The following is a 24,447-nucleotide window of genomic DNA, read 5'->3' as shown; positions in this document are numbered from 1 at the left end:
CTGTAGATTTGTGATTTTTTGAAGTTTTCTATTCCATAGTTTTGTACATTTTAATATAAGAGGGAATTTTAATTGATTTTCTGCTATTTTACTAATTATAAGAAAAAATTCCCCTATGAAAAGAATCCATAACCCAAAACACTTTGCAAAGCAAGTTAAAACTAAGAGACTGAAACATGGTTTTCCATCTCTCTTCTGGTTTTAGTTGTGCAACTTGAACTATTGGACAGGAAGAAAGGTTTAGGTTTTGATATTTTAGGTTGGACCTTTCATCACCGAAAGAGAAAAATAAAAAAAAAGGAAAGGAAAAATAAGTTTTCCTACTTTTCTAGCTTGAAAAAGAAAAATAAGAGAACAGACAAAAAGTTGGAAAACTTGAATTAGACCCAATCACAGTCACTACAGAGATAGAGAGAGAGAGAGAGAGAGAGAGAGGGTCCATGTTGTCCTTGAGAGGAGTAACAAGAGAGGGAGAACCCAATGGGTTTGGCTCCCAGCATGTCCTCGAGCACATACACCACCACAAAACACCAATGGGGTCGGTCCTAAGTCCTTTGCCCAAACAACCCACATGACCTCTCTCTCTCCAGGGTCACCACAGTCTACAGGTCTCTCCATATATACCCCTTCCAACCCTTCCCTCTCCACCACCTTCCTGGCTTACACATCTTGTCTCTTAATTTCTTTCTCTCTTGACCCTTTTTTTCTCTAACTCATCTCTTTGATAACTTTGCTTTCCACTCCAACAAACCCTGAAACTAAAATATGGCTCTCAGGAAATCAAACAGGTTACCACAAACAGCAGTTATCAAACAGATTCTCAAGAGATGCTCAAGCTTAGGAAGGAAACAAGGCTACTACGAACAAGGCTTACCAGTGGATGTACCTAAAGGCCACTTTGCTGTCTATGTTGGAGAGAAGAGAAGCAGATTTATTGTCCCAATCTCCTTATTAACTCATCCTGAGTTCCAAAACCTTCTTCAAAGAGCAGAAGAGGAGTTTGGCTTTGATCACGACATGGGTCTCACCATTCCCTGTGAAGAAGTTGTGTTTCGTTCTCTAACATCTATGCTCAACCGAAACTCAGAAATGTAGGGATTTTTCTAGTTCTTAGTTTGGACTCTGGAGAAGATGACAAGATTGAAGCTGCCATCACGACTCTTTCGCTCTCTTTTTTCTTTCTACTTTGTCATTTTGATCTTTTTCCCCTCACCCAGTTCTCTGTTTTGATGGGGGTTCCTCTGTTACAGTGATTCTGACCCAAAACCCATGAACATTATCTGGGTTAGATAACTTATATTTGTATATCTCTAAGTTTGAGATTCTCCTTATAGTGGTGTGTGGTTGCGCCCTGTGAGAGTAATGATTAGTGAAAGGAAAACGACGGTGATTTCCGTTTTTCAAGCTTGAACTTTAAATTTTGATCTTCTCTCTCTTGCTGTGTTCTGTCCTGTGTTGTTTATGAAATTTGTGCATGGTGACGAACTAAGAAAGTCATGAAATTTCCATCAAATATATTAAAATAAAATAAAAAAAGAAAACCCAAATCCCCTCCTTTTCTTTCTAAATTATTTGATCAAGACATGATCGAAATTCAAAAGATTCTCTGTTGAGACTTACTGAACTAACTTTAGCAGGGGAGGTGATTGTTATAACTGACTGTCCATCTTGAGAGGTTTCGATCTGATCAAGGAAGGAAGTCTGATCCAGGATCCATCGATGGTGAATTAGTTATGCTTGTCATCCATGTTAGATCCGTACATGTGACTTGGGTCTGAAAATCCAATTAGCAGGTTCAATCATGGATCTGGGAGCGTGGCCCCTGCGCTTGAAAGGGGACAATGTGAGCGCATGGAAGTATCAAGGGGTTAGGATTTCCATCTTTCGCAAGGGGGTGGGGCGGTCATTTCACCCCTCACTGTGATTGTGCTTGGGCATGAGCCATATACTCTCCCACAGAGAATTTATTTTATTAGAATCAACTCAATATGATGCTTTTGAAGGTTCACCACATTATCTTAGAGTTCACAAATCCCTACAAGGTTTTAGTTTTGAAGGTTCACCACATTATCTTAGAGTTCACAAATCCCTACAAGGTTTTAGTATATTCTCTAAAATACCTTTCTGATACCTCCCGGTTCCTACACGCATTGAAAGTAGGGGAGTAAATGAATAGCTGAAATCCGTTTTCGTATCTGTGTCCGTATTCGTTTAGCACTATCCGAATCCGTCAGAAAGCTAATCAGATGCGGATGCAGATATAGCACTATCCGAACTGAATCCGATCCTTTTACATCCCTAATTGGAAGCCCAGTGGTACCTTGACCGTGATTGAAGGAAATGAAAATAGTAAAACAGGGTCAACCAATTACTTACACAAGGGATGACTTGGAATTGGGATACATTTGGATCTCATATGGAGATTCCCTATACTAACTGGTTGGACCATGCAACCACCATTGTCACTTCCAAGGAAGGTCCACCCATTTGAATGGTCCAGACTGCAGGACCACTTGGGCAATTGACCCACCTAGTGGTCCGGGTCCGGACCGTGAGAGGAGTTGTTTTCCTTTGAGATTGGAATTCCATGATATGGACTAGATTATGATCATCCATCAATCAAATTCAAATTATGATCATGAATCATGATCATCCTTACATAATTCATAATTATCCATCCAACATCTAGGGTGCAAAGTGGCTAAATCTAAATGCGAAGGTTATATGAATTTGTGGAGACGTCTTTCTCAATTTCATAAGTTTCGTAGTTGCACACTACTCAGTCGATATGGGACTAAACATCTCTCTTAGTCTTAGTCATGGGTCCTCACATTGTCGGTGCATGTATAATCTGGATCTCTAATGCTATTTGATGGCGTTTATATAAAAAATCCAAGCTTTAAGGTGGAGATAGAACGCACTCGATGCATCAATTGATCTTTGTATATGTGAATGGAAAATTTATATATATGATTCATTCATGGAAGAGGATTCCTCATGACACCATTGTGGGGGAATCTCTTTTGTCACACCAATTGCAGAGATGAGAATGGTATAATCTACATGATCGATCAAGGTATGAGAGAGACGATAACAAAAAGCATCAACGTGAGAAGAGAATAGTAACACGACATCACAAATAACTTTTTTTTCCTTCATTTATGGGAAAGTGTTCTCTATCTAGAAGGTGGTTCCACGTCTATGCGATACCCAATCAAAACTCCTCTTTTGATTCAATATAAGGAAAGGGATATTATTTTACAGGGAGGATGAGAGGGATGGGTATGCCAACGGTATACCGTAAGCTAGCATCCTATGTGTCTATCTCTCTCTTTCTCCCTTTGAAATGACTCCCTTACCCCCAAAAGGAAGGAAGAAAGAGATTGACATATAGATGTAAGTTTACGATAAACCGCTAGCATACCCAGCCTTTTTCCTTCGTTTATTTATGAGATTTTTTATAAGACAGTCTCTTTAGTTATACATTTTCCTACTTTTATAGGACCAGAGCAGAGAAACAAAGGCTGCCTCAGATTCTTTAAGTCCCTCCAAACCCCCCCTTTCCTCTTTAACTTCTAACCACAAAGTCGTCTGCCACACACAGCTCTGCAGAAATAATTGCTTCCCCCTCCCTCCCTCCCCCTCTCTCTCTCTCTCTCTCTCTCTGGTTAGTTTAATGGGTCTCGTTTGTCTGATTCAAAGAGAACAGAAAGGAAGAAAATAAGTATGAAGATAACCTAAGAAAGAACCCAGAGGATCTAGTTTACTAAGAACCAAATGTTCATATTCTTTTGAAGGATACAAACTCGAAATTGTGGGTTTTAGTCTGGATAAGACAACCTTATCTTCACTTCTCATTCCTTTCTTTCTTTCTTTATTAATAGTATTATTATTGTTCTTGTTGTTACATCAATTTCATATTATAATAATCTATGTCATGAACCCTTTGATGTGAAGTAGTCATGTGATGCTACATTAATAATGGTCTAACCTATGATTCCAGCAGCTGATGAACCAACCCTTGAATTAGTCATTCCATGTTTTCTTGTTCTTTTTGGTTGCTTCATCAGATCCAAGGTTTATTTAACTACTTTTAATCAAAGGAAGGAGATACTATTATAATTTGTAAGCTTCATGTGAGTGATTTTCACAACTTTCAAAAGAGAAGAAAAAAACTCTCAATATCTTGAATGAAATTGTCTTTATAATTTTCTAAGTCAACTCACACAAATAAAGCAATTTAATTATTGGGGCAAGAGATCTTTACTTGGTCACATGGTCTCTACACAAGCGTCTACGCCAATGGAGAAACACACCTAGGTATCTACCTAAGGAACAGAGGTGTCATTTCACGGTGTCCTGCGAGAAGGGGTAGAAAACACCACCAAGTAGAGATCTTTTTTACATTATTATTTATTTGATGATTAATTTCTTGAATTTTTAGTGAATTATTAGTTGTAACCACCACCTTTAATAAATACAAAGAGACTCTATAATTTGAAAACTAGATCTTCAAAAAATAAGAACAGGGGATGGACCACCCTTTTTGATTGGAAAGGAGACAAGAGTTCACATGTACAAAGTGTAAACAATGGAGGTCTTTATCTTTCAAAAGCATCATAAACAAGAGCTAGATTCTAGTCTAAATTAATAATGATATGATATGATAGATCAACATTACCAAAAGATAATTAAAAAGAGAATAGTATCTCACAAAGTCACAATTGGGTTTATATCATTTCTTTTGTCTCCTTAGACTTACATGACCCACAAATATTCCTGCCTAGTAAATTCTTGGGGCCTTTTTTATTTTTATTGTTCTCCTGTACATTTCTTTTCTTTCCCTCAATTCAGAGTTCAGACCACAAATTTTAATGTTACATTTTGTTTATTATAAAGATTTTTATGTGTTTATTAGTAACAGTGTTCTTGCCTCCTCTACAGTTAGTGAGGAAAATTGGGTTTTGCTATTTAGAATAATACTGAGAATAAATGAGTGGTTGCAATCTCAAAAAGACAGGCATCTAACTTCCCTTTCATTTTAGTAGTGGAAGGTGATGTAGGAATGCAAAAAAAGTAGGTAGGTGGTATCTCAATTAATCTTAAACCTTATTATAATCCATTTCCTAATAGTAATGGTAATCCATCGCAAGTCTTAATGACAGTGAAACTGAAATCAAGTGAAGTTGCTACTATTCTGATGGTAGGGGTGGTAGTAATTGATGACTATATATAATTGCACTAATTCATTATAAACCAAATTGATTGAATTGCCAATGCAATGCCTCATTTGGGTCTCTCTCTCTCTCTCTCTCTCTCTCTCTCTCTCTCTCTCTCTCATTATTTATGTAAAATATAACAATGATATGAGAGCAAGACTTATCTTTAACCAAATGGCTATCAATACAAGTGATTGTGCTTCACGAACTCGTCTACTATAACAATTAAGCTTGAAGATGTTAGGAGAAAACGATGAGGTTGAGTCGTGTCACCGGCCACTCACCTTAAAACTAAAAACACCTCCTACGGTGCAATCTGGATAATACAAATCAAACACTAAGATGAAACTACTCCAACATACTCCCAAGTAGTTGTTGCACTCACTCACTGGGCTACATCGGGACACACTCAAGTTGTGTTCAATCAATTAGAACAAATGTATACAAACATGCACTTTCTCAAAACAGTAAAAATTGGAGGAAAATACAGGGTAGGAATTTGAGAGAGTATGTGAGAATGAGAGAGAGTTTATAATATTTATAATAATTACTTTAAAGTGTCAAAGACATCTATTTTATAAAGGAGAGATTTCCATTGGCAACACATGCCCAAAGGAGCCCAAAGGATGAGAAAACTAGTCGTTGTCAGCTTCCAAAACCTTATGAAATGACACGCAATTTGTTCAAAGGAGCCCAAAAGGAAACTTCACACCCTTATTTTACCTCTATTATATGAGACCAAAAATTTCTCATTACTTTGCTTTACTTACTAGAAACAACATTGGTTGGGGTAGTCATGGGTTCAAACTTTGTGGGAAATCATGAGTTCTAACATTGCGGGAAATACACAACCAAAATATCTTTTGAAAAGGAAAAAGAAGTATTTTGAAACTTCTTTGAAATAAATACACGTCTCTCTCTCCCTCTCTCTCTCTCATTTTTTAGGGAAGCAGTTTTCTGTCCGGGAGTGTGGGCTACGCCAGCACTCCCATGTGTTTATCTCTCTCTTCCTAAAAACAAAGAGATAAAGATGTCTTTTCACAAGAAAAAGAGAAAGATAGACTCATGGGAGTGCTGGCGTAAGCCACACTCTTGAACAGAGATCTTTTTCCCCTAATTTTATGTGGTCCTTTTTTTTCCTTGTAAAGACAACATTGAAACTTCCAAGAGTTTTTTTTATCCATGGGGGGTATTCACCTCCATCATCAACAACTCACAGCCAAATTTTAAATTCCCAATATGGATGAAGATGAACAGCTTGTAAGATTTGGCTCTGCATGTATGAATGATATTGTTCTCCGGCCATTCTCAGTATCTGTATTTCTGTATGGATGATATTAATCATATCCAGTACAATCTTTCACCTCTCTCTCTCTCTCTCTCAAATTTGTGTCTGGGTGTAAAAGAGAGTCACTGAGATTGTTCCTTTGTTTCCTTATATATAATGAAACAAACACAGGCGGGTCGGGGTTGAGAGACAGAGGAGAGTCAATAGTGTGTTGGGAGGTGGGCTGTATTGTAGGGCAGGCATGTTGGGGGTCAATTTTATTGAGCTTATTCACTACTACTCAGTTCCACACCAAATTTTTGTGGTGAAAGTTGAATGGTGGAAACCGATCCTGATTCCAGCCGATTCTTCTCGTTCGATCCTTGTACAGAGAAAACCTAAATGTCAAAAATATAAAAATTGTCTGAGATTGATCTGGGTCCAAATTCCGTGTTTTTAATCTGTTTGTGTGTGTCTCAAAGGAATCATTCATTGTTTTGCAGTACCATTGGCCATAGAGTTATGAAAATTGAAATATGGGATCAAATAGATTAGTGTCAATTGAAATCCAAATCAGATTGGAATCAACAGAAATAAATTCCATCGATCTCAAAAACACTAGAATCAATCCTTCAGATCTGAAAACCCAACAATCCAATATTTTTTTTTAAAAAAAATAATAATAATGGCCAAATCAAAAAGTCATGGTTGGCTGCTAATGTACATTCTGCTAATCCCTATCCCTAAGAAGATCCTAACCTTAATAAAGGAGGGAGCCTTCCAAAAGAGGAGTGGAGGACCCCGCATGCGCCGCCGCATTGATACACTTTCCGAGTTTTCACAGTTTATGTTATATGACTAAATTGAGTAATAAAGACGATGGCGATGGGACGACGATGGTCACCAATTGTGGTGCTGCTGCTGCTGGTACCACCGACGTACGTACCATTATGTGCCACCGCCAGCCAACTTCCTTTTCCCAGCTGATGTGGCTGCCTGCTGCCCACCAGATCTTCTCTTTTTTTTTTTTTTTGGGTGCGAAAAGATCTTCTCATTCGTATTATTAAACTTTTCGGTATGTATGAGAAAGGTTAGGGACTGTTTGGCTGTTCACCATCACTTGGAACACGCACCATGGACGATGGTGGTGAAGCCAAGGCCTCTCTATGATAAGCCAATCTAAGCTCCTCTTCCCAAAGTGGTTTTTCATCTGCCCCAAATCCCAATCACTCGAATCCGAAAATCCCAATGCTCTTGACCCTTTTAAGAGACGACCTCCAGTCTTTCCTCTCCTCTGTTCCCTAGACCTAATCTTCCGTATCAGCAGAACCTACGCCGTAAACCTCTAATGGCTATCAACTATAGGCTTTACCAGTTCAACTTTTTTGTTTTTTTAGAGTAAATCAGTTCAGCTGCCAGGGCCATTTGTGTGGTCTGCTCGTTGGATTACGAGAATAGCAGCTTTTAGGTTCTTAAGCGACAGCCCATCTGATCGAAAATTCTAGTGCCTCATTTGATAATTTTGCGGGAGTTTTTGTTCTGATTATATGCTCATAAATAGTAAAATAGTTTTTTCATTTTCTGTGTTGAAAAATCATTTTTGACCAGTTTGGTAAATCTGTTCTTGACAATATGCAAAATTTTTTTAAAAAAAAAATTAACTAAAAGATATGTTTGGCATATTTTTTTAATTTTACAAAAGAGCATAGTGAACGAATATAGGAGTTTTTATTGGTCACACTTTTCCAATTTTCAACTAAAAAACGATAGAACATGTTAGATCAAAAGTCTTCCAAGGAGCATAAATTTTTATTTATGTTTCCAAAAACAGTCACAAAAAACACTTCGTTATCAAACGATTTTTAGGTGTTTTTTTATTCTGAAAAACGAAAAAACACCAAAAACTATTTCTCGTAAGGTTATCAAGCGGGCTCCCGGTTTCTCAGATCTTAATCAGGTGCCAATGCCCAATGGGCTGAGAGCACTTCTGTTTCTGTTCAGTCCATTAGTAGACGGTACTAACTACTAAGGCGATGAACTGATAAAGCCTACAAACTACTCCTGGTTTTTTGTTCATGGCTAAGCGACCATTTATCCATTGTTTTTTAGCTAGATGTGGATATCCAAAAAATATCTAGGGACGGCAATGGGTCGGGTTCAAGGAATCATAATCAGATCGGATCCGTCAGTCAATTCGTCAAAACTGATTCCAACTCTCGAGAGCAAGGAACACCCAAGGCACTACCAACCATTGGGCAGTACTGCACATATCCCTAGGCGTGTGCCGAGATGTGTGCAGCACAACTCAACCACTGGATGCCCCCTGACTGCACCCCGGGCACACACCTTCCTGGAGACGAGCTAAATTCATCTAAGGTGCTTTTCTAGGGTTTAGGTCAATTTTGGATGATTCTCAACCGACTCCGGATAATCTTGGTGGCTTGATCAGGACTTGCAACTACTGATTTGGATCAATCAATCAGCCGATTCCAATAGGGAAAAAGGACTATCAATGTAGCTAATATGCACAAACACAAGATGCTGCGAAAAGATCGCCCAGCCCTATTGGTACTTTCTCATATATTCTCATTGGTCTCATGTTGGTGCAGGAGCCACACTCCCAAACAGAAAACTCTTCCGCCAACAAAATATTGGATGTAACGATGGTTTGACTTTTCTATCACACCCGTATAATCTCACAGATTCGGAATAAACTGAGTTCCATTGCCTAATGTATTTGACGTGAATTTCTTTTTTTATCCCAATATAACGGATATAATGGTCGATTAAACCTGTCCTTGTTCTTATTAGAAGTTTAGAACACTACAGTGAACCATCATTCACACTTATTGCCCTTCCTAGCAGAAAAACCAGGGTAGTGCTCCTTACTCGAATTTGGTTACTCTGTCTGCAGTCTGCACAACCTCAAAATTCTTCAATTGCAAAAACGCTTCCAAACCCCCTCAAACCCCAAAGGCCTAGGGGTGTAAATGAATAGCCGAAATCCGTTTTTGTATCTGTGTCCATATCCGTTTAACACTATCCGAATCCGTCCAAAAACTAAACGAATGCAGATACGAATAGGGTATAGCTATCCGAAAAGCTATATTTACATGTAAACGGATAAAATATCCGATCCATATCCGTGTTCGTATCCATTTAGCACTATCCGAATCCGTCCGATAGTTAATCGAATGCGGATGGGGATATAGCACTATCCGAGCCGAATCCAATCCGTTTACAGCTCTACAAAGGCCCATTAAAACTGGGTTCGAAAGAAAATATTATACCACTGAAATATGATTCCATGACATGGACTTATTGTCTCCAAAACCCAACCTCAGATGCATTTCCAGTTCCCAATGGAAACACTTTACATGCAAGATGAGTAACTGTACATTGACCACATGTAACCTGTATCAGAGGCTGATGATCATCTCCCCCTCTGGCCTCCATAAAATCTTCAACATTAAGCCACCAAACGACGAACCAGGTCAACATTTTCCTTTTTCAATCTCCTCTTACAAAAGCATGGAAATTTGGAAATGGCTGGTCCAGAAACCATTCAATCCCTCATCTATAAAGCCTCAACCTCGATGTTTACCATAACAGCCTATTCATTTGGTTACGAATCACTGCTGATATTTAAAGGCCAAAAACTAATACCCATTCTTTGTTTTGGACGAAAAGAACCGGCTAAAACCCCGTGAATGCTTCTCAGGAGTTTGGGCTGAAGAGGAAGTAGAGGAGCCTGAACTTGTAGACCTGTGTCTTGGTTGCCTTGAACCGACTGGGGATCTCAAGTGCATGTTTGCTTCAGCGTCAGATGGACTACTGGGAGAATTGAATGCATCTGAGGGGTACTCACCACTCACTCTCCTAACATTTGTAGAAGCAGCACTTTCCATTTCAGACTGATCAAAGTACTTTGATCCGTGGATGCTTTCTGGGTTCAAATCACTAGGAATTGGCTCATCTACCATTAAATTTTCACCCTTTTGATGCATCTCACTGTGCAGAGATCCCATGAGCTCTGTTGGAGGCCGCATAGCTTTCAATTGCCTACTGAGAAGGAAAATGGTCTCCTGGCACTCTGAGAGCTTCTCTGTAGCAGCGTCTATCTCTCTCTCCTGTAACAAAAGCAATTTAACAAATTTGCAGAAGTTTTGATCAGCCTCCCAGGCAACTTAACCTAAATATTAAACAATGACAATGTATAAAAGGGTAATGAGAAAGAGATTATGCACATAGGATGCAATATACAGAAAACAAAAAAAAACATATAACCCTTCAATTTTCCAACATCTTCCTTAAGTAAATAACCCCGAAAATGAACTATATTTGAGGAATTCCTCTGCACTACAAAACCAAAAAACCTTTCAGGGAAAAAGAACCCAACATTATGCTGCTCTCAAAAGAAGGTAGTGGTCAATGGAGACCAAAGTTGATAGTTCAACGACCACAAACATAATAAACAAATATTACCAGCAAGTGAAATATGTTAGATAGTTGCAGGGAAGGGGGTTGTGGAGTAGAAAAATATTATCCAAGTTTCTATATGTTTGGACACCAGTTACTGCTATTAATACTAATGAACTGTGAAGAACTTATTCATTTTCCGTTCATTATTTTTAAAATTATCATGTTGCAAGAGAAGATGACACCACCGCTTCCTAGGTAGAACGAACAAGTTCCCAAGTTTTGGAAATTTAATATCCAATGTAGTAATGTATGACATGTAGACAGGTATCTCCATGAGGTCCCAATACGACATTAAATAATCTTTCTAACATTCATCAACTTCATTATTGACTCTTCAGGAGGAGGGAGAAGAGAAAAGGATTGCACACTTTGTAACTTGCAGGTAAGAATGACCATGGGGCAGGCAGACATATAAGATTACATGCAGGACTGGCAATTGGACTGGTTCAAGTATGGTATTGCCTAAACTCACTCCCAAGTATGGTATTGCCTAAACTCACTCCCATCCTACTACAATCCAAAGTAGCCCCAACCCACCATGGGTTTGACAAACTTAAGGTCATTACTGCTCATAAAGAATATAGAACCCACATTGCCCACCCATTTATAGTATATTTATTCTTTTCTAGAAAAATCCAAGAGAATAATGTTACATGGCAATGTGGGTTTCTAAAACAGCTTGTAAGGCAGCTCCTTAAGCCAAATGAGAGGAGAAAGGGTTGCAACCTCACAAGAGAATATCTAATCCCTATTGGATAAACAATTCAACAAACAAAGTAGTGTTAAAAACAAACACCACGAAACACGAACAGAAACAAAAACAGAGCAAGATGACACAGAGATTTAACATGGTTGACACAATAAGATGTCCTACGTCCACGGGGGAAGCTAAAGATGATTCACTATGTAAATGGAAGAAGATACAAATGGAGATCTCACAAGAACACCCAAAACGATGCTACTAGCTCTCACCCAGACGCCCTAACTCGTCTGGACTCTGAACGCCATCAACAAGACAGGTAAAACATATAAATACTCCTCCAAACGGGCCGATCCATTGGGTTAGGTCACCACTAAATAATTAAAAAAAGCCCGATATCATACCCAACCTGAAAGGGGTGGGGAGGAGCAGGTAACCAGATCAACCAATCCCATTGCCATCCCTAATTGCACTTGTGAAAGTTGAATTAAGCTAAACTCAAACTTAAATGTCTTCCAATCCATCTCAAACTTCCAGATCTAATAGTTATGTATTCTTTGACCTATATGTTAATTATGGAGCACTCTAACAAAGAAGGAAGAGGTTATGGCCTGCAAGACACAATCTTTGAATGCTATGGCACTTGTAACATAATCCACATTTATTTCCAAAGAAATTGCGGATATGCTCTGACCATGATGTGAAGCAGTTGCATTAGACATTAATCCCATATGGAGGCCTATGAGCAAGCTTGGGAGGCCCATAAGGTGTTGGTGGCAATCCAATGGACTAAAATTGACCTTTGGGTAGTTATCTTATAGGTTGGGCCTTTTATTTTCTTGGGTTTCATTGTAATGGGCCTAATATAGAAGCCCATAAAGTTAGTACACATGATTAGTAGTTAAGTGTTTGAGTTAGATTAGAATATTTAACAGCTAAATAGAGTTCTGTTTTTAGTTTATTTACTTTGCCGTGTCTTTAAACTAACTTTCTTAGTCTTAATGGTTGTTTGAACCTCATCATCCCACCACCAAGTCTCCCTAGAGTAATGACGTTTTCCTTTCGATTCTCCTAGGACATCTTTAACAACCTTCTTAATACAAGTAATCATTTTGTTCCACATCGTATTAATGTCTCCTTCAAAATCCCACTTTCCTTGTTTGACCATTTTATCAACAAATTATTTCAAGTTATCTCCTTTTAAGCTCCACCACCTTATCCTAGGGCAAATAAGCTCACTTTTTTTACGATTTTGCGTAGTGACGCACATATCCCATGACCACTAATCTATGTTGTGTGTTAGGCTCTCCCCTAGTATAACCTTACAGTCCGTACATAACAATCTGTCGGACCTTCTAGTTAGGAAGAAATCTATTTGGCTACTATGATATCCACTTTTGAAGGTAACTAAATGCCCCTCTCTATTTGGCTAGTATTTCCTTTTAAAGACACTAGTCCATAATATTGCTCAAATCATGCACCTTAACTATAATTTCCTAGGAAACATTAATGTGAAGTAACTTTAGATTGCAAAGAAGCAAGTCTTCATGTGGTACACACAAGATTTTGGGCTAGTTATATCATAAGTATAGAGAATAAGTAGTCTAGTGTATTTTCAAAATCTTCAGAAGATTTGTTTAACCAAATATGAAGATGAAGTTTTTTGATCTCATGTAACAAACAGTCAAACTTGGCCAAACACACATCTTAAGAGACGGATTTTTCAGGATTGCCAACAGCAACATTCTGGACCTGTGTCACATTCCAGAACTCTTGCCTACTTAAGTTTATAAAGCTTCAAGTACAACAGCAGAAACATGGTGTGGAAGAAAAGCATGAAATATAACATAGAAGCATTCACAAAGGTCAGCTCAAACTACTCTGAATTCAAATCTTGAAAGAATACACCAATTTCCTCAACAAAAAAAAAACAAGAAAAGAGAATAAATAATTTGAACAAGTACATCAACCATAAATTCATAGCAATTCCCAACCAGGTTTCTGTAGATATTGAAACAACCATATCTTTACTGAGCGAACTCATGAATTTCTGCTCCGTAATGCAATTAATTCCAAGTTTTTGGGAGTACAGAATAGGATATGCTTGATACCTGTTTGGTCTTAGTGCATACATCAGCAGCAGAAGATGATAAACACTTCGAACAGCTCTCACTCCTTGCCAAAAAAACAAAAAAACAAAAAACAAAAACAAAAAGAAAATAGAAAAGATCAGAGATAAAACTAACAAGTCAAATAAGCACCAAAGTAACACCATGGCTAAAAGGAAAGAATGAAAAAAAATAAGTGCTAGTAGTCTGACATGATCACTTTTAAAATACTACTGCTTCTTAGCTCTTCAAAGGGCTAAAAAATGTCCCCAAAATTTACTGGAGACTAATGCTATATTTGCAACTGGCCAACGTTTGCAGCCTTAATGAAAATGTAACTGATCAACCTTTAAATAGACAAAAAACTGGAAAATAAAAAATGAGTAAGCTGAGTGCAACTTCAGCCAGGATTTTGTGAATTCCCATCACATTAACAATGTCAACTCACCAAGTATAAGCATATTAAAGACTCTATTCAACAGAGCCAATTCAAGATGGCAGAAGACAAGTCATGCAGATTAGCACAAGTGACTAAATCTTGACTATAAGAGGCAGTTCAATGCTGACCTTTTTATTTGCACTTGAAGTTCATTGCATTTCTTCAGAGCATTTTGATGATTGCACTTTTCTTCCTGAAGTTCATTATCTAAAGCCTCAGCTTTTGCACGTAGAAGGTTGACTTCGGCTTCTAACTCCTGTGCATGAGTTTCAAGTAACTTATAGGATTCCGCCATACATTTTAGCTGTGTATCTGCTAAGCTGTTTGATTTTTGAGAAGATGCCAATTGTGCCTTAAGCTCTGCCAGAAGTTGCTCTGTTTCTTGTAACTGAGAACTTGTGTTTTCAAGCTCTACGGTGCACCTAGTTAAATCCATTTCCATGTTATGTTTGTCTGATTTCAGTTGTTCCAGTTCCTCCAGTGAGCATTTGCAAGACTTAGAATTCAGTTCGGAGCCTGGAATGGGACTTCCTTCCTGAAGAACTTCAGGATCAGAAGTAGAGTGAGAAATGAGGGCACAGCCATTGGGAAATCTCTCTCTCACTGGGTCATCCAGGGAAACCTTATTTTCTGGTAATGCCACTTTATCTATGCAATCCGACATGCTGGTTTCTCCTTCATTTCCCTTATACCCCTGGACATTGAAGCTGAGTTCACCAGCTTTGGCCATAACACGAGAAAGGTCAAGAACAAAGTCAACCAAACTCATTTTTCTGCAAAGAATTTTGCTGACAGAGGCAGAGAACTCTTCAATCTTTATATATAACCCATGTCCATCAGGAGAACTGTCCTGCACTGATGTAGCTTCCTTGCCCAGTGACACCACAAAATCATGAATCTGAGAAATAGCAGCAGCCAATTCCTGGTCTATGATATGCCTATTATCTTCACAATTATTATTGTCTTTGGCCAAAGGAAACCCACTTTCCATAATTTCACAAATATCTTCTTGAGGAGATGCCTGATGATCAGAAGTAGAATCCGTAGAGTAAATTTTCTTGACAGAACTTACAGAGTTCCGAGGCAGAGAATCATGTAAATCCAGCACATGTTTAATGTCCTCTAAAATCTTCTCCACATTAGCATCCTTAGCTTGAGATTCAAACACCATTGAAATTCTTGATCTGAGCTTTGACAATGTGACTTGGTCTATGCCAGATTCAAGTTCCATTGCTGAGTGCTCCACATTAGAGGAGACCTGATTCACTGGTGTGTCCAAGCCAGCCTGCTGTTCTAAACAGAGGTCTGCACCTTTTGCAACATCAGCCAAAGCACTATGCTCCAAATCTTTAGTAACCTTATCAGTTAAACCATCTGAGGTGGAGATGGCACTATTTGGTTCAGCTGATAAACATGCCAATTTCTCCATCTCCAGGAAGTCATCCATAAGTCCCAATCGATTCGAATTATCAGGCTTGATAGTCTTATCGACATCCCTTTCCTTCTTGAATTGAGAGAGCTCCGAAATCAAAGGTGTAACCCAGGACTCTGCACAACTTCCGTCCTCGTCAATCCCATCTTCAGACATGGAAGTCAAGCTCGGAGGATTGCTTGCATTTTGGCTTGAGGTACCGTCAATAGGCATATCAGTAGTTAATTTTGGAGACCCTTTTTGTTGAGCAAGTGCCTGCATCTGTGCTTCTAGGCTTCGAAGCCTACTAGTTGTTTTAGCACACATGTTTCTTGAAGCTTGCACTTCACTGTTTCGCTTTGCCAAAGCCTCTTTCAGCATCTTTGTTTCTTCTTCCATTGCCAACAAACGTGCAGTGAGAAACTCAGTTTCTTTATGGCACTGCTGAACATCGTCAAGAGAAAATTCAGGGAGTGGAGCCAAATGTGGGCTAGGACTCCTAACAGGAGACCTCCGTGGTCGAATTTCTCCATAATCCCGGCCTAGGTTCTCAACTTCTTGCTGCATTTGGGCCAATGCAGCAGGCCCGGGCAACTTTTTCCTAACAAGGCCACGTAACCTCTGACACTCTGCTTCTAACTTGGCAATCTTCTTGACACCCTCTAAATGCTGTTTGTTGGCCACTTCAGCAGACCTAATACTCATGTTCTTCTCTTCATTCCGGATTTCAAGCTCCTTTGATACTATATGGAACTCATATTTAAGTGAGCTTATCTCTTTTTCACAAGATTGAATATCGCTCTTTAAAAGTTCAATGTCAGCCTCAGCTTGTGATTTTTCTTCACTGATCTTCATTAGCATGTTGGAACGTTCTTGCAACGACCTAGATAATGCAGCATTTTCAGCAGAGGATCTAAGGAGTTCTTGCTCTAAATCATCTATTTTGGCCTCAAAATTAAGCTTGATCTTGTCCCATTGCTTGGTTTTGGTGAGAACAACCTCATGCAACTTCAGTTCGTGCTCTTCCTTCAAATTCCGTATTTGCCTCATGCACTCTTTGAGAGCACCATCCAGATGGGATGCCCGATCTTCAGCAGTAAGCTTCAGAAGTGTGACAGATTCAAGTTGATGTTTCAAAGCAGAAGCTTCTGCTTCAGCCTTTTCCCAGCCTGCAATAAACAGTTAGTCTCAGCGGTCAGTGTATAACAGGTAAAATGAAAGGAAAAAGTAAAGAGACTAATAATTTTATGGATATCCATGAAGATGAGATATACTGTAGCACCCAAAATTATAAACAAAGCATTTATTTACTAAGTGCATGCATATAGCAAGCAATGTTGGCAGTCTGAACAAAAGAAAAAGGCTGTACCTGAAACAGCTTCTTCAGCAACTTTTGCATGCTGCTTGACCAGATTATCCTTAGTGGTCATCTCTGACTGTGCTGAGGTCAGCTTTTCGTTTAATGTCAAGACTTCATCCTCTGATACCTTAACCTGATCCTCCAATACCTTAACTTGTTCCTCCAATCCAGTGAATTGGGCATATGACTCCATAGATATTTGAACATATTTTGCTTTCTTTGAAATTTCCTGGTGTCATTAAGAAGCATATCACAGAAAAGATAAACTGCATAAGCTGATCAGCTAACTGGATATCGAATTTTTTTTAATTATTTCTGAAAAGATGAAGTGGATGGTGACATGCACATACAAAAAGGAGGGGTAAATGATTGCACATACAAAAATGGAGGGTAAATGTAAATATGGGACTTTAACGTTGAGATTTAATTTTTGTTTTATATAAAAAATGTTTTTTCCAATTGTTGTATCGGTGTGTGTATAAAGCTCGGGTACGATTGGATGCATGGAATCATTCATGTTTAAACAAAACAAAACAAAAAAAAAGGAAAGAAAAAGAAAAGAGGATTCGAAGAAGAAGTATAGTAATGTAGTCCTAGGTAGGAGTAATCCCACTAGGAACCAGGGTAATAGGATCTCTTAACAAGGCTGGCCGATTGGGACAGCTTAGGCTAATTAGGGCAGAATTAGGGTTATGGTTAGGGTTTCGAACTCACAAGGCAACCTTTGAGACACACAACGCACACTCACGATGGGGCAAAGAAGAAGCATAAATGGCTGAAGTTTATTAATCAAATTCGTGGTTCAATGCTGGCCTCCTACATAATAGAAGACTCAAAAATAGACTTAGACACTAAAAGGAATGGCCCCCCCAACCTTATCCCTAACCTATTAGGCAACTTAAACTAACTAGGAAACTCAAATAGACTCAAACGAGTCCTCAATGACTTAAAACAACTTAAACTACTTAGAATAAAGAAGATTCCCTAGTAGCTAATAGGATATAAGAACCCTAGCCAATAGGATCATCTTCATTAAATTAGACCAATTGAACCAATCGATGCAACCAATTTAAACCGGTTCAATTAAAAACACAAAATAAAAACTAAGTATTGGGCTAATCCTGTATGCAACCTATATACCCCTATTTAGGCCCACTAAAGTGGCCTAATGCATAGAAAAACCCTTGGGAACAAAGGCCCAACATATATATATATATCCCAACCCTACACTTATTCCCAATGAAACAAGCCTTATTTGATGATGAATACGCATCATATAGCCAAGACTTAGCCGAGACGGCGGAAGCAGAACCCTTCACTGCTGCTTGCCTTTAGATCTGCGATGGCGGATAGACCAAGAATTCCAGATAACTTCTTCTTCTCACCTTTTTTTTTTTTTTTATAATAGTAGCAATGGTGCTGGCAGCGGTGGCCACTGCAATCTTCTCTTTGTTGGTGGCAACTGTTGTTGGTGCCAGTGTGCCACTGCTACTTTTTCTTACTTCTCTTTTGGAGTATGTACATCAAACCCGAAGTTTTTTTAATAAATAAATTTAATTTCTATTATTGCATGAATTCAATTACAGGCTTATAAGATTGTTCCTTGGGTTTTCACCCAAAACAGTTGTCGACTAGGGATAGGACCGGACATCTTGTTCATATGGTCGTTACATTATGTCACTAGAAATGATGATTTCAGGGTATAAATGTAATTTCACAGTATGTATGTGTATAGAAAAGAATTTGGTACAATTCTTACATGTATTACTGGCTATGGTACTAGGACGTCAGCAGTTGACCCTTTGACCTCAGAGATCCTTATCGTTACGATGCTACGTTACAGGTTTTGGTACACCAATGCTTGATGTCATGTGAACTATATATCGGTGTGCCGGATTTGTGATTTGGCATCATGAACGACAGAGATGCTCTACATGGAAGTCTGTGATCGGATTAGAATCTGGATCTAGTGGCGTTTTTTTAAATTGTTTACAAAAATTAGTTTCATATTACCAAATTGATGTAGATTGAAGCATGAAGAAGACCAAAGAGGGGGGGGGGGGGGGAGTTACTGTTCACGTGAACAGTACCACGTGATACTGTTCACACGAACAGTAATTTTGGGGCTGATATGGACTGCTGGCTTAGGGAGTTGATTTTCAGTGTTAATTTTATTATTAGACACTTATTTAGTTTTCTATTTCAGTTGTAATCCTAATTGGGAATCCTAGCTAGAGTCTAGTTTCTGTTTTATAGATTTTATTTATTAGTTTCTGATTTAGATTAGGATTGGGTTGCTTTGGAATTTTGGGTTATTATAAATAACTATGCGGCTGAACAGAATAGAGACAGAGATTGAAGAGAAAAGAGCTATTGATGAAGCTGTGAGATGCAGCAACGGTGAGATACCGTGGGTGGCCCTGTTACAGGATGATGGGCTGAGATAGCTGATCCTATTCCCCCCTTCTACATCCCTTTCTCCTACTTTCCTAACCTTTGATGTTCTTCTTCATATGTAAACAGAAAATAGCAATAAGAAAAGAGTTTCAGTTATTTAATTTTATTCCTTTTATTGTAATGATCCTGCTGCAACCGATCTCCCTCTGGTTTCTTTGGTTCGGGGTCGGTTTTGTATTACAAATATATTAATATATTATTTCAACGATGTTTGATCACATTTTTTGTGTCCAATCATGATCACGGAATAACTGATAAGGACATGTATGATGAATTGAGGTTTTTTATATTCCCATTTAAACTTGAAATTCAACCTAATGTAAATCTATTTCAACTTTCTGTTATAGTACTGCAGGGAAGATTGCATGTCACAGTAAATTAATTTCAGAAAATGAGAAAAATGTCAAACAAAGATACTAAACACCTTGTGGCTTGTGATATCACTAGTGATGTGCCCTTAAATAAATTTGGCAGAAAAAAAAATCCAATATAAGATCATCAACTCTTTCAAAGAAATTTCATCCCATCTCTTGAGCTGAAATGAACAAGTGATCATGACCGATAAGTGACATGAATGAATAACTTCTGCCTGGAGCTGAGAAGAAATTCTAGAACATGGCAATTAAGAGTCTCTGGTATTAATTACTACTTCTCGTCAGATAGCTAGAGATAAGAGTTGTAGAGGATCTTAGGTTTAGCTAAGCCTATAGATATAGTTGATGGGCCAATGACCGTACTTTGAAAGTGTAGAAAGAACTGCCAACCAATCCATGACCAGCTTATTAGATCTGGTTTGAAGTTATGTTAAAGATGAGTTTAATAAGAAAGGAAACAAGATTGAAAGCTTTTACAAGTTCCAAAGTTGGCAGAAATGGTCAACACCTTTTACAGTAGATGACGATTACATATATAACCAAACAACAACCATAATCACAAACTCATCACCTAACAATAGTTATGGTGAGAGCCTGAGACCCACAACTCCCTCAAACTTTTTCCTCCTTGAAGGGCAAGGTTGCTGGCCATTGCCTATGGGTTTATTCTGAATTTTGGAAGTTGTTTCATTCTATTAAGACCTACACCCGGATGGAATTTGAGACCATACAGTTGGTTAGTGTTCTGGTCACATTCACTTTTCCGGGTTTACCCTCAGTTTATACCCCGCGAGAGTGAGACTGTTCTACTGTTAGTGACCTATTTGGGCTGAGGTTATGTCGTACAAGTGTAGGGTATTATTGAGACTTGAGGGTGTTATTATACCCATGGTACTAAATCTCGTTTCGTTTCGGTGTTTCGGTCTGACCGAAATTTCCGAGATACCGAAATTTCGTCGAAATATGGTATTTTTCTGTGGGTGTAAAATGCCAAAAATGTCCAAGATTTCCGAAATTTTCAAACGAGATGACCGAGATTTCCGAAATTTCAAACGAGATGACCAAATTTCGAAATATTCAAATATTGCATTTTTCATTTCGGACTTGCGTTTCGTTTCGGACAGGTCGAGATACTCGAAATATTCGATATCTCGACCGAAATTTCGCGAGTTTTAGTACTATGATTATACCTACTGTTTACTTTCTGATTATATTGATATTCGTTCTGTAGTCAGTAATTGTTTGGAGTTGTTAGTGATCCTATCTGGGGTTAGGAATGGAACATCCCTAACCTTACATCTCCCTATATATACCGAAAGATTTTTTTTTCTCCACATGTATGGGCTCTCTAAAATGAAAAGATTACAATTCCAAATATCCTCCATGTTCCACATCAATTACCCAAGGAAAATTCATGATTCAAAGTCATTTCCAAGATTGTTAAGGCATTGTAATTACGTTTCTATATCAGGTTTGTTCGTTCTTTTCTCTCTTTTTTTAATTATTATTGTTTCTAAAGTAAAACATAAAAATAGCAATCAAACATGTTATGCATAAAATATTTAAGAAAATTGACATGGATCTGTTTTTTTGGATGGCTTCCCAAAGTCCACCACTTTGAGATACGTGGACAAATGATGTGGCAATTCCAACTATTGGATAGAGAATAAGTGGTCTGGATTAGCCACATGTTTCAGAGCCTAATTCAATTATCAGATACCCTCTCGTGTATTCGTATGTATCCCATTTATATTCATGCATGCCTATGGTACTCTGACAAAAACTGTGCACTCTCCCATAGTCCTGGATTTTCAAAGCTCTATTTACCAATTGGCAAACTCCGATTGGGCAGAAACTTGACATGTGAGCAGGAGGTACCTATGATTCTATCTGTCCACAAAATTTGGGCCCATCTGATCTGCCACATGACAAATTATAGGGCCATTTAGGTAGCACTTCTTAAGTGAACCATGTAGGAAACCTTTACCCAAAATATTTCAATATTTTGCATAAATTCAAAAGTAAAATAACTACATTAGCAAAGCTTACAGAAAAAGTGACCTCTAATTTAAAAATTATTTCATGGACCATTACCCAAACAAATCACCTCCACTTATTAGCAAACATATTTAACCTATTATACGATTTCCCACAACCATGTTATCAAATGTACCCTTCAAAACTTAAGATCAACAAGAGTGCAGTTAAAAGCAGCCCAGCATGCACAACAAAACAACAGTGGATTATGGTAAAAATGCACAAATGTTCAAAGTGTTCTTAATTACAGGTCCTTGGATAACCTATAAAGGAACTGAAGAATATAGACAAGCTTTCATTCGCAATATTGTAATACAGGAAAATGTTTCTACTCACATATCAAGATATTTTAAATAAGGAAATAAGATAGTAACTAGAATATTTGACAGACCTGATCACCCTGTGCTCTCGCTGAAACCAAGGAAGCACCAGTATAATCTGATGCAGAAAGTGTTTTCTCAATTGCTTTGTCATATGATTTTTTCTTCCATGGCCAACTTCGGCGGTCCATCTTAAACTATCTAGCCTGCATGCAGATCAGTTGGGAAAAAAAATTATAGCAGTATAAGGAAAACAGAGAGTCATAACTAAGGATATAACCGAACAATAAAAAGCTATACTTGCTGCTGAAACAAGAGACGACTTTCTGTAATATCCCATGAAAGCCCTTAATTATAAACCTGGTACAGCTACATTGAAAGTGAATGAACCAGCAATTATAGCATACATTGACCAAGTTAACCTTCAAATACTTACAGACTCAACTATAGTTGAGTGGGAACAGTATTCTTAATTTATTCCAACCGGATATGAATAGGATCGTTTATGCTGATCTTTTTTATATGCATTCACGGAGAAATGCTATCATAAAAAAGTGAATCAACATCCGATGTTCTGTTAATCGTCCCCCCCCCCTCTCAAGGAAAAAAATTCAAAAAAGTCCAGCTAACTGCTAAGAATTTGTGGGCTCGACATGCCTGGATTCAACGTGCGTATTCTTCAAGCAAACAATTAACCGGTAACCTGCTTCCCCCTCCCAAAAAGTTGAATTAAAAATAAAAAGAGATGAGCAAGTGAGAGCATCATAGAAATGGAGCAAGAAGACTCCTCAGATCTAATAACTGAGAGAGTCGTATCAGTATTTCCAGCTCCCTCCCTCAAAAAGCTCTGAAAAAAAAAAAAGAGAAAACCACAAGTGGACAGGCAATGTCATGCATTGTGAAAATATCCTGCACAACCGACGATTCTCTCATGGAAATTTTAAGATAACGAACGTATTCAGATTGACGATTTATGCACCGAGATACATGAAATGAATGTTCCAATCCAGGATAGAGAACTTCAAAGATTTAATCAACGAGCAAGCATTATCTCCCAAGGATCTCATTTTGAAATCAGGTCCCTCAACCCAATTCAGACAGACAAAATACTCACAATAGATAGAAAAAAGATTAATAAAATTGTGTAACTAATCCTACCGGGGCCCGTAGAGTTGAATAAAATTAAAAATGAAAATAAGAGAACGACGGAAGAATGTACGTTCTTTACTGAAGACAGTCCCTTCGATTACCTTTGAAGCAATAATTTATGTTAGAACAGTGGATTTCGTAAATCGGAACTTGCATAAAATTCTCGGAAATTGCAGAGACACTACGGACAACAGCGACAGTGAGAGCAGTAAAAAAAAAATAAATTTAATCCAGTGAGCAGCAACCGATTAGAGAAGAAATGACTCCATGCCTGTTCTTTACCTTGAACCTTCTCGTTCATTCACCGGAACAAAATTTTAGCAATCCAAAACATAATCCAGTCCACCGGAAATGCTTAAAAAGGTATCCAATACGAGGAACGGAGCAGCTCAAGAGAAAAAAATCACCAAACATACAATCGAAGAACAAAAGGTTTCCTCCTTTTTTTTAACCTCCCTTTCCAAACCAAAAATCACCGGACGGCGGACACCACTGACGAGCCAGGAAATTTTTAAATGAAAAGAAAATGCAGAGAAATAAATTAGGGAAACGGAATTCAAGGAGAAGTAAGAGTAAAGAATCGATCATACCTTAAAGCTAAAAGAGACAAGGAAAGTAACAGAGTGGATCTGGAGAGCAAGAGAAGTGGAATTTCAGGCTTGCATTGGAAGAAAGCTTGCGGATGCTCAACCATCAATGGAGCAGAGCAATTAAGGTATTTGTTTTCTTTCTATATTTTCCCTCGCTTTTCACTTTTCCTGTTTAGTTCTCTCTTCTACTTGTTGGTAGTCGTCTTCATCAGTTGCAGAGAGAGCAAGAAAGAGAGAACGGAGGGAAAGTGAGAAGGATGGAAGCAGGGGAGAAGAGAGTGTGGGAGTGAAAGAGGTGGAGATGGTGGGCGTTGGGTGGGTTAAAAACTAGTCGCGTTAGGTGTCACTTTAAAAGGTAAAGACGTTGGGAAAATTCCAAAACCTCTTGCCCTTCCGAAATTATGTTTCTAAAATACCCCAAAGCAGAAAAAAAAATCCTAATATAAGGAGAACCAAAAAATATATTTTCCTCATTTTTCTTGTCTACACGTGGCAATTGAATTGTTTAGTCGTATTTTTAATTGATTTAATTCG

The 24,447-nt window shown here is 38.2% G+C and overlaps 2 protein-coding genes across 7 annotated transcripts; one reads left to right on the top strand and one right to left on the bottom strand.

The window, feature by feature from the left end:
* Window positions 1-655: 655 nt before the first annotated feature.
* On the top strand, window positions 656-21,312 carry LOC122658457 (auxin-responsive protein SAUR50-like). Of its 2 annotated transcripts, XM_043853431.1 has the most exons (3): window positions 656-1,103; window positions 3,145-3,151; window positions 3,328-3,344. In XM_043853431.1, the coding sequence occupies exon 1, from the start codon at window positions 766-768 to the stop codon at window positions 1,093-1,095; it is 330 nt and encodes a 109-aa protein (XP_043709366.1). In that variant the 5' UTR covers window positions 656-765; the 3' UTR covers window positions 1,096-1,103; window positions 3,145-3,151; window positions 3,328-3,344. The 2 variants fall into 2 exon arrangements, with proteins under 2 accessions (XP_043709366.1, XP_043709367.1); XM_043853432.1 differs by lacking the exons at window positions 3,145-3,151; window positions 3,328-3,344 and adding an exon at window positions 21,298-21,312.
* On the bottom strand, window positions 9,827-24,032 carry LOC122658451 (filament-like plant protein 4). Of its 5 annotated transcripts, none has more exons than XM_043853421.1 (6): window positions 23,914-24,032; window positions 22,246-22,380; window positions 16,996-17,215; window positions 14,344-16,795; window positions 13,780-13,843; window positions 9,827-10,616 (listed from the first exon to the last, which is right to left on the bottom strand). In XM_043853421.1, the coding sequence occupies exons 2-6, from the start codon at window positions 22,363-22,365 to the stop codon at window positions 10,146-10,148; spliced, it is 3,327 nt and encodes a 1,108-aa protein (XP_043709356.1). In that variant the 5' UTR covers window positions 22,366-22,380; window positions 23,914-24,032; the 3' UTR covers window positions 9,827-10,145. The 5 variants fall into 5 exon arrangements, with proteins under 5 accessions (XP_043709356.1, XP_043709357.1, XP_043709359.1 ...); XM_043853422.1 differs by lacking the exon at window positions 23,914-24,032 and adding an exon at window positions 23,610-23,676 and having other exon boundaries at window positions 22,246-22,389; XM_043853424.1 differs by lacking the exon at window positions 23,914-24,032 and adding an exon at window positions 23,394-23,413 and having other exon boundaries at window positions 9,827-10,613.
* Between the last annotated feature and the right edge of the window lie 415 nt (window positions 24,033-24,447).

Source organism: Telopea speciosissima, chromosome 4 (genome assembly GCF_018873765.1).
Source record: "Telopea speciosissima isolate NSW1024214 ecotype Mountain lineage chromosome 4, Tspe_v1, whole genome shotgun sequence".
Lineage (NCBI taxonomy): Eukaryota > Viridiplantae > Streptophyta > Magnoliopsida > Proteales > Proteaceae > Telopea > Telopea speciosissima.
The sequence above is the reverse complement of the archived record's forward strand: the minus strand, read 5'-3'. Positions and strand labels throughout refer to the sequence as shown.

Coding starts and splice junctions, on each gene's coding strand:
- LOC122658451 (XM_043853421.1), bottom strand. CDS start 22,365: ATGGACCGCCGAAGTTGGCCATGGAAGAAAAAATCATATGACAAAGCA. Junction 17,216..22,245: donor CGAGAGCACAGGGTGATCAG/GTCTGTCAAATA, acceptor TAATGACACCAG/GAAATTTCAAAGAAAGCAAA. Junction 16,796..16,995: donor TGCTGAAGAAGCTGTTTCAG/GTACAGCCTTTT, acceptor TGTTTATTGCAG/GCTGGGAAAAGGCTGAAGCA.
- LOC122658457 (XM_043853432.1), top strand. CDS start 766: ATGGCTCTCAGGAAATCAAACAGGTTACCACAAACAGCAGTTATCAAA.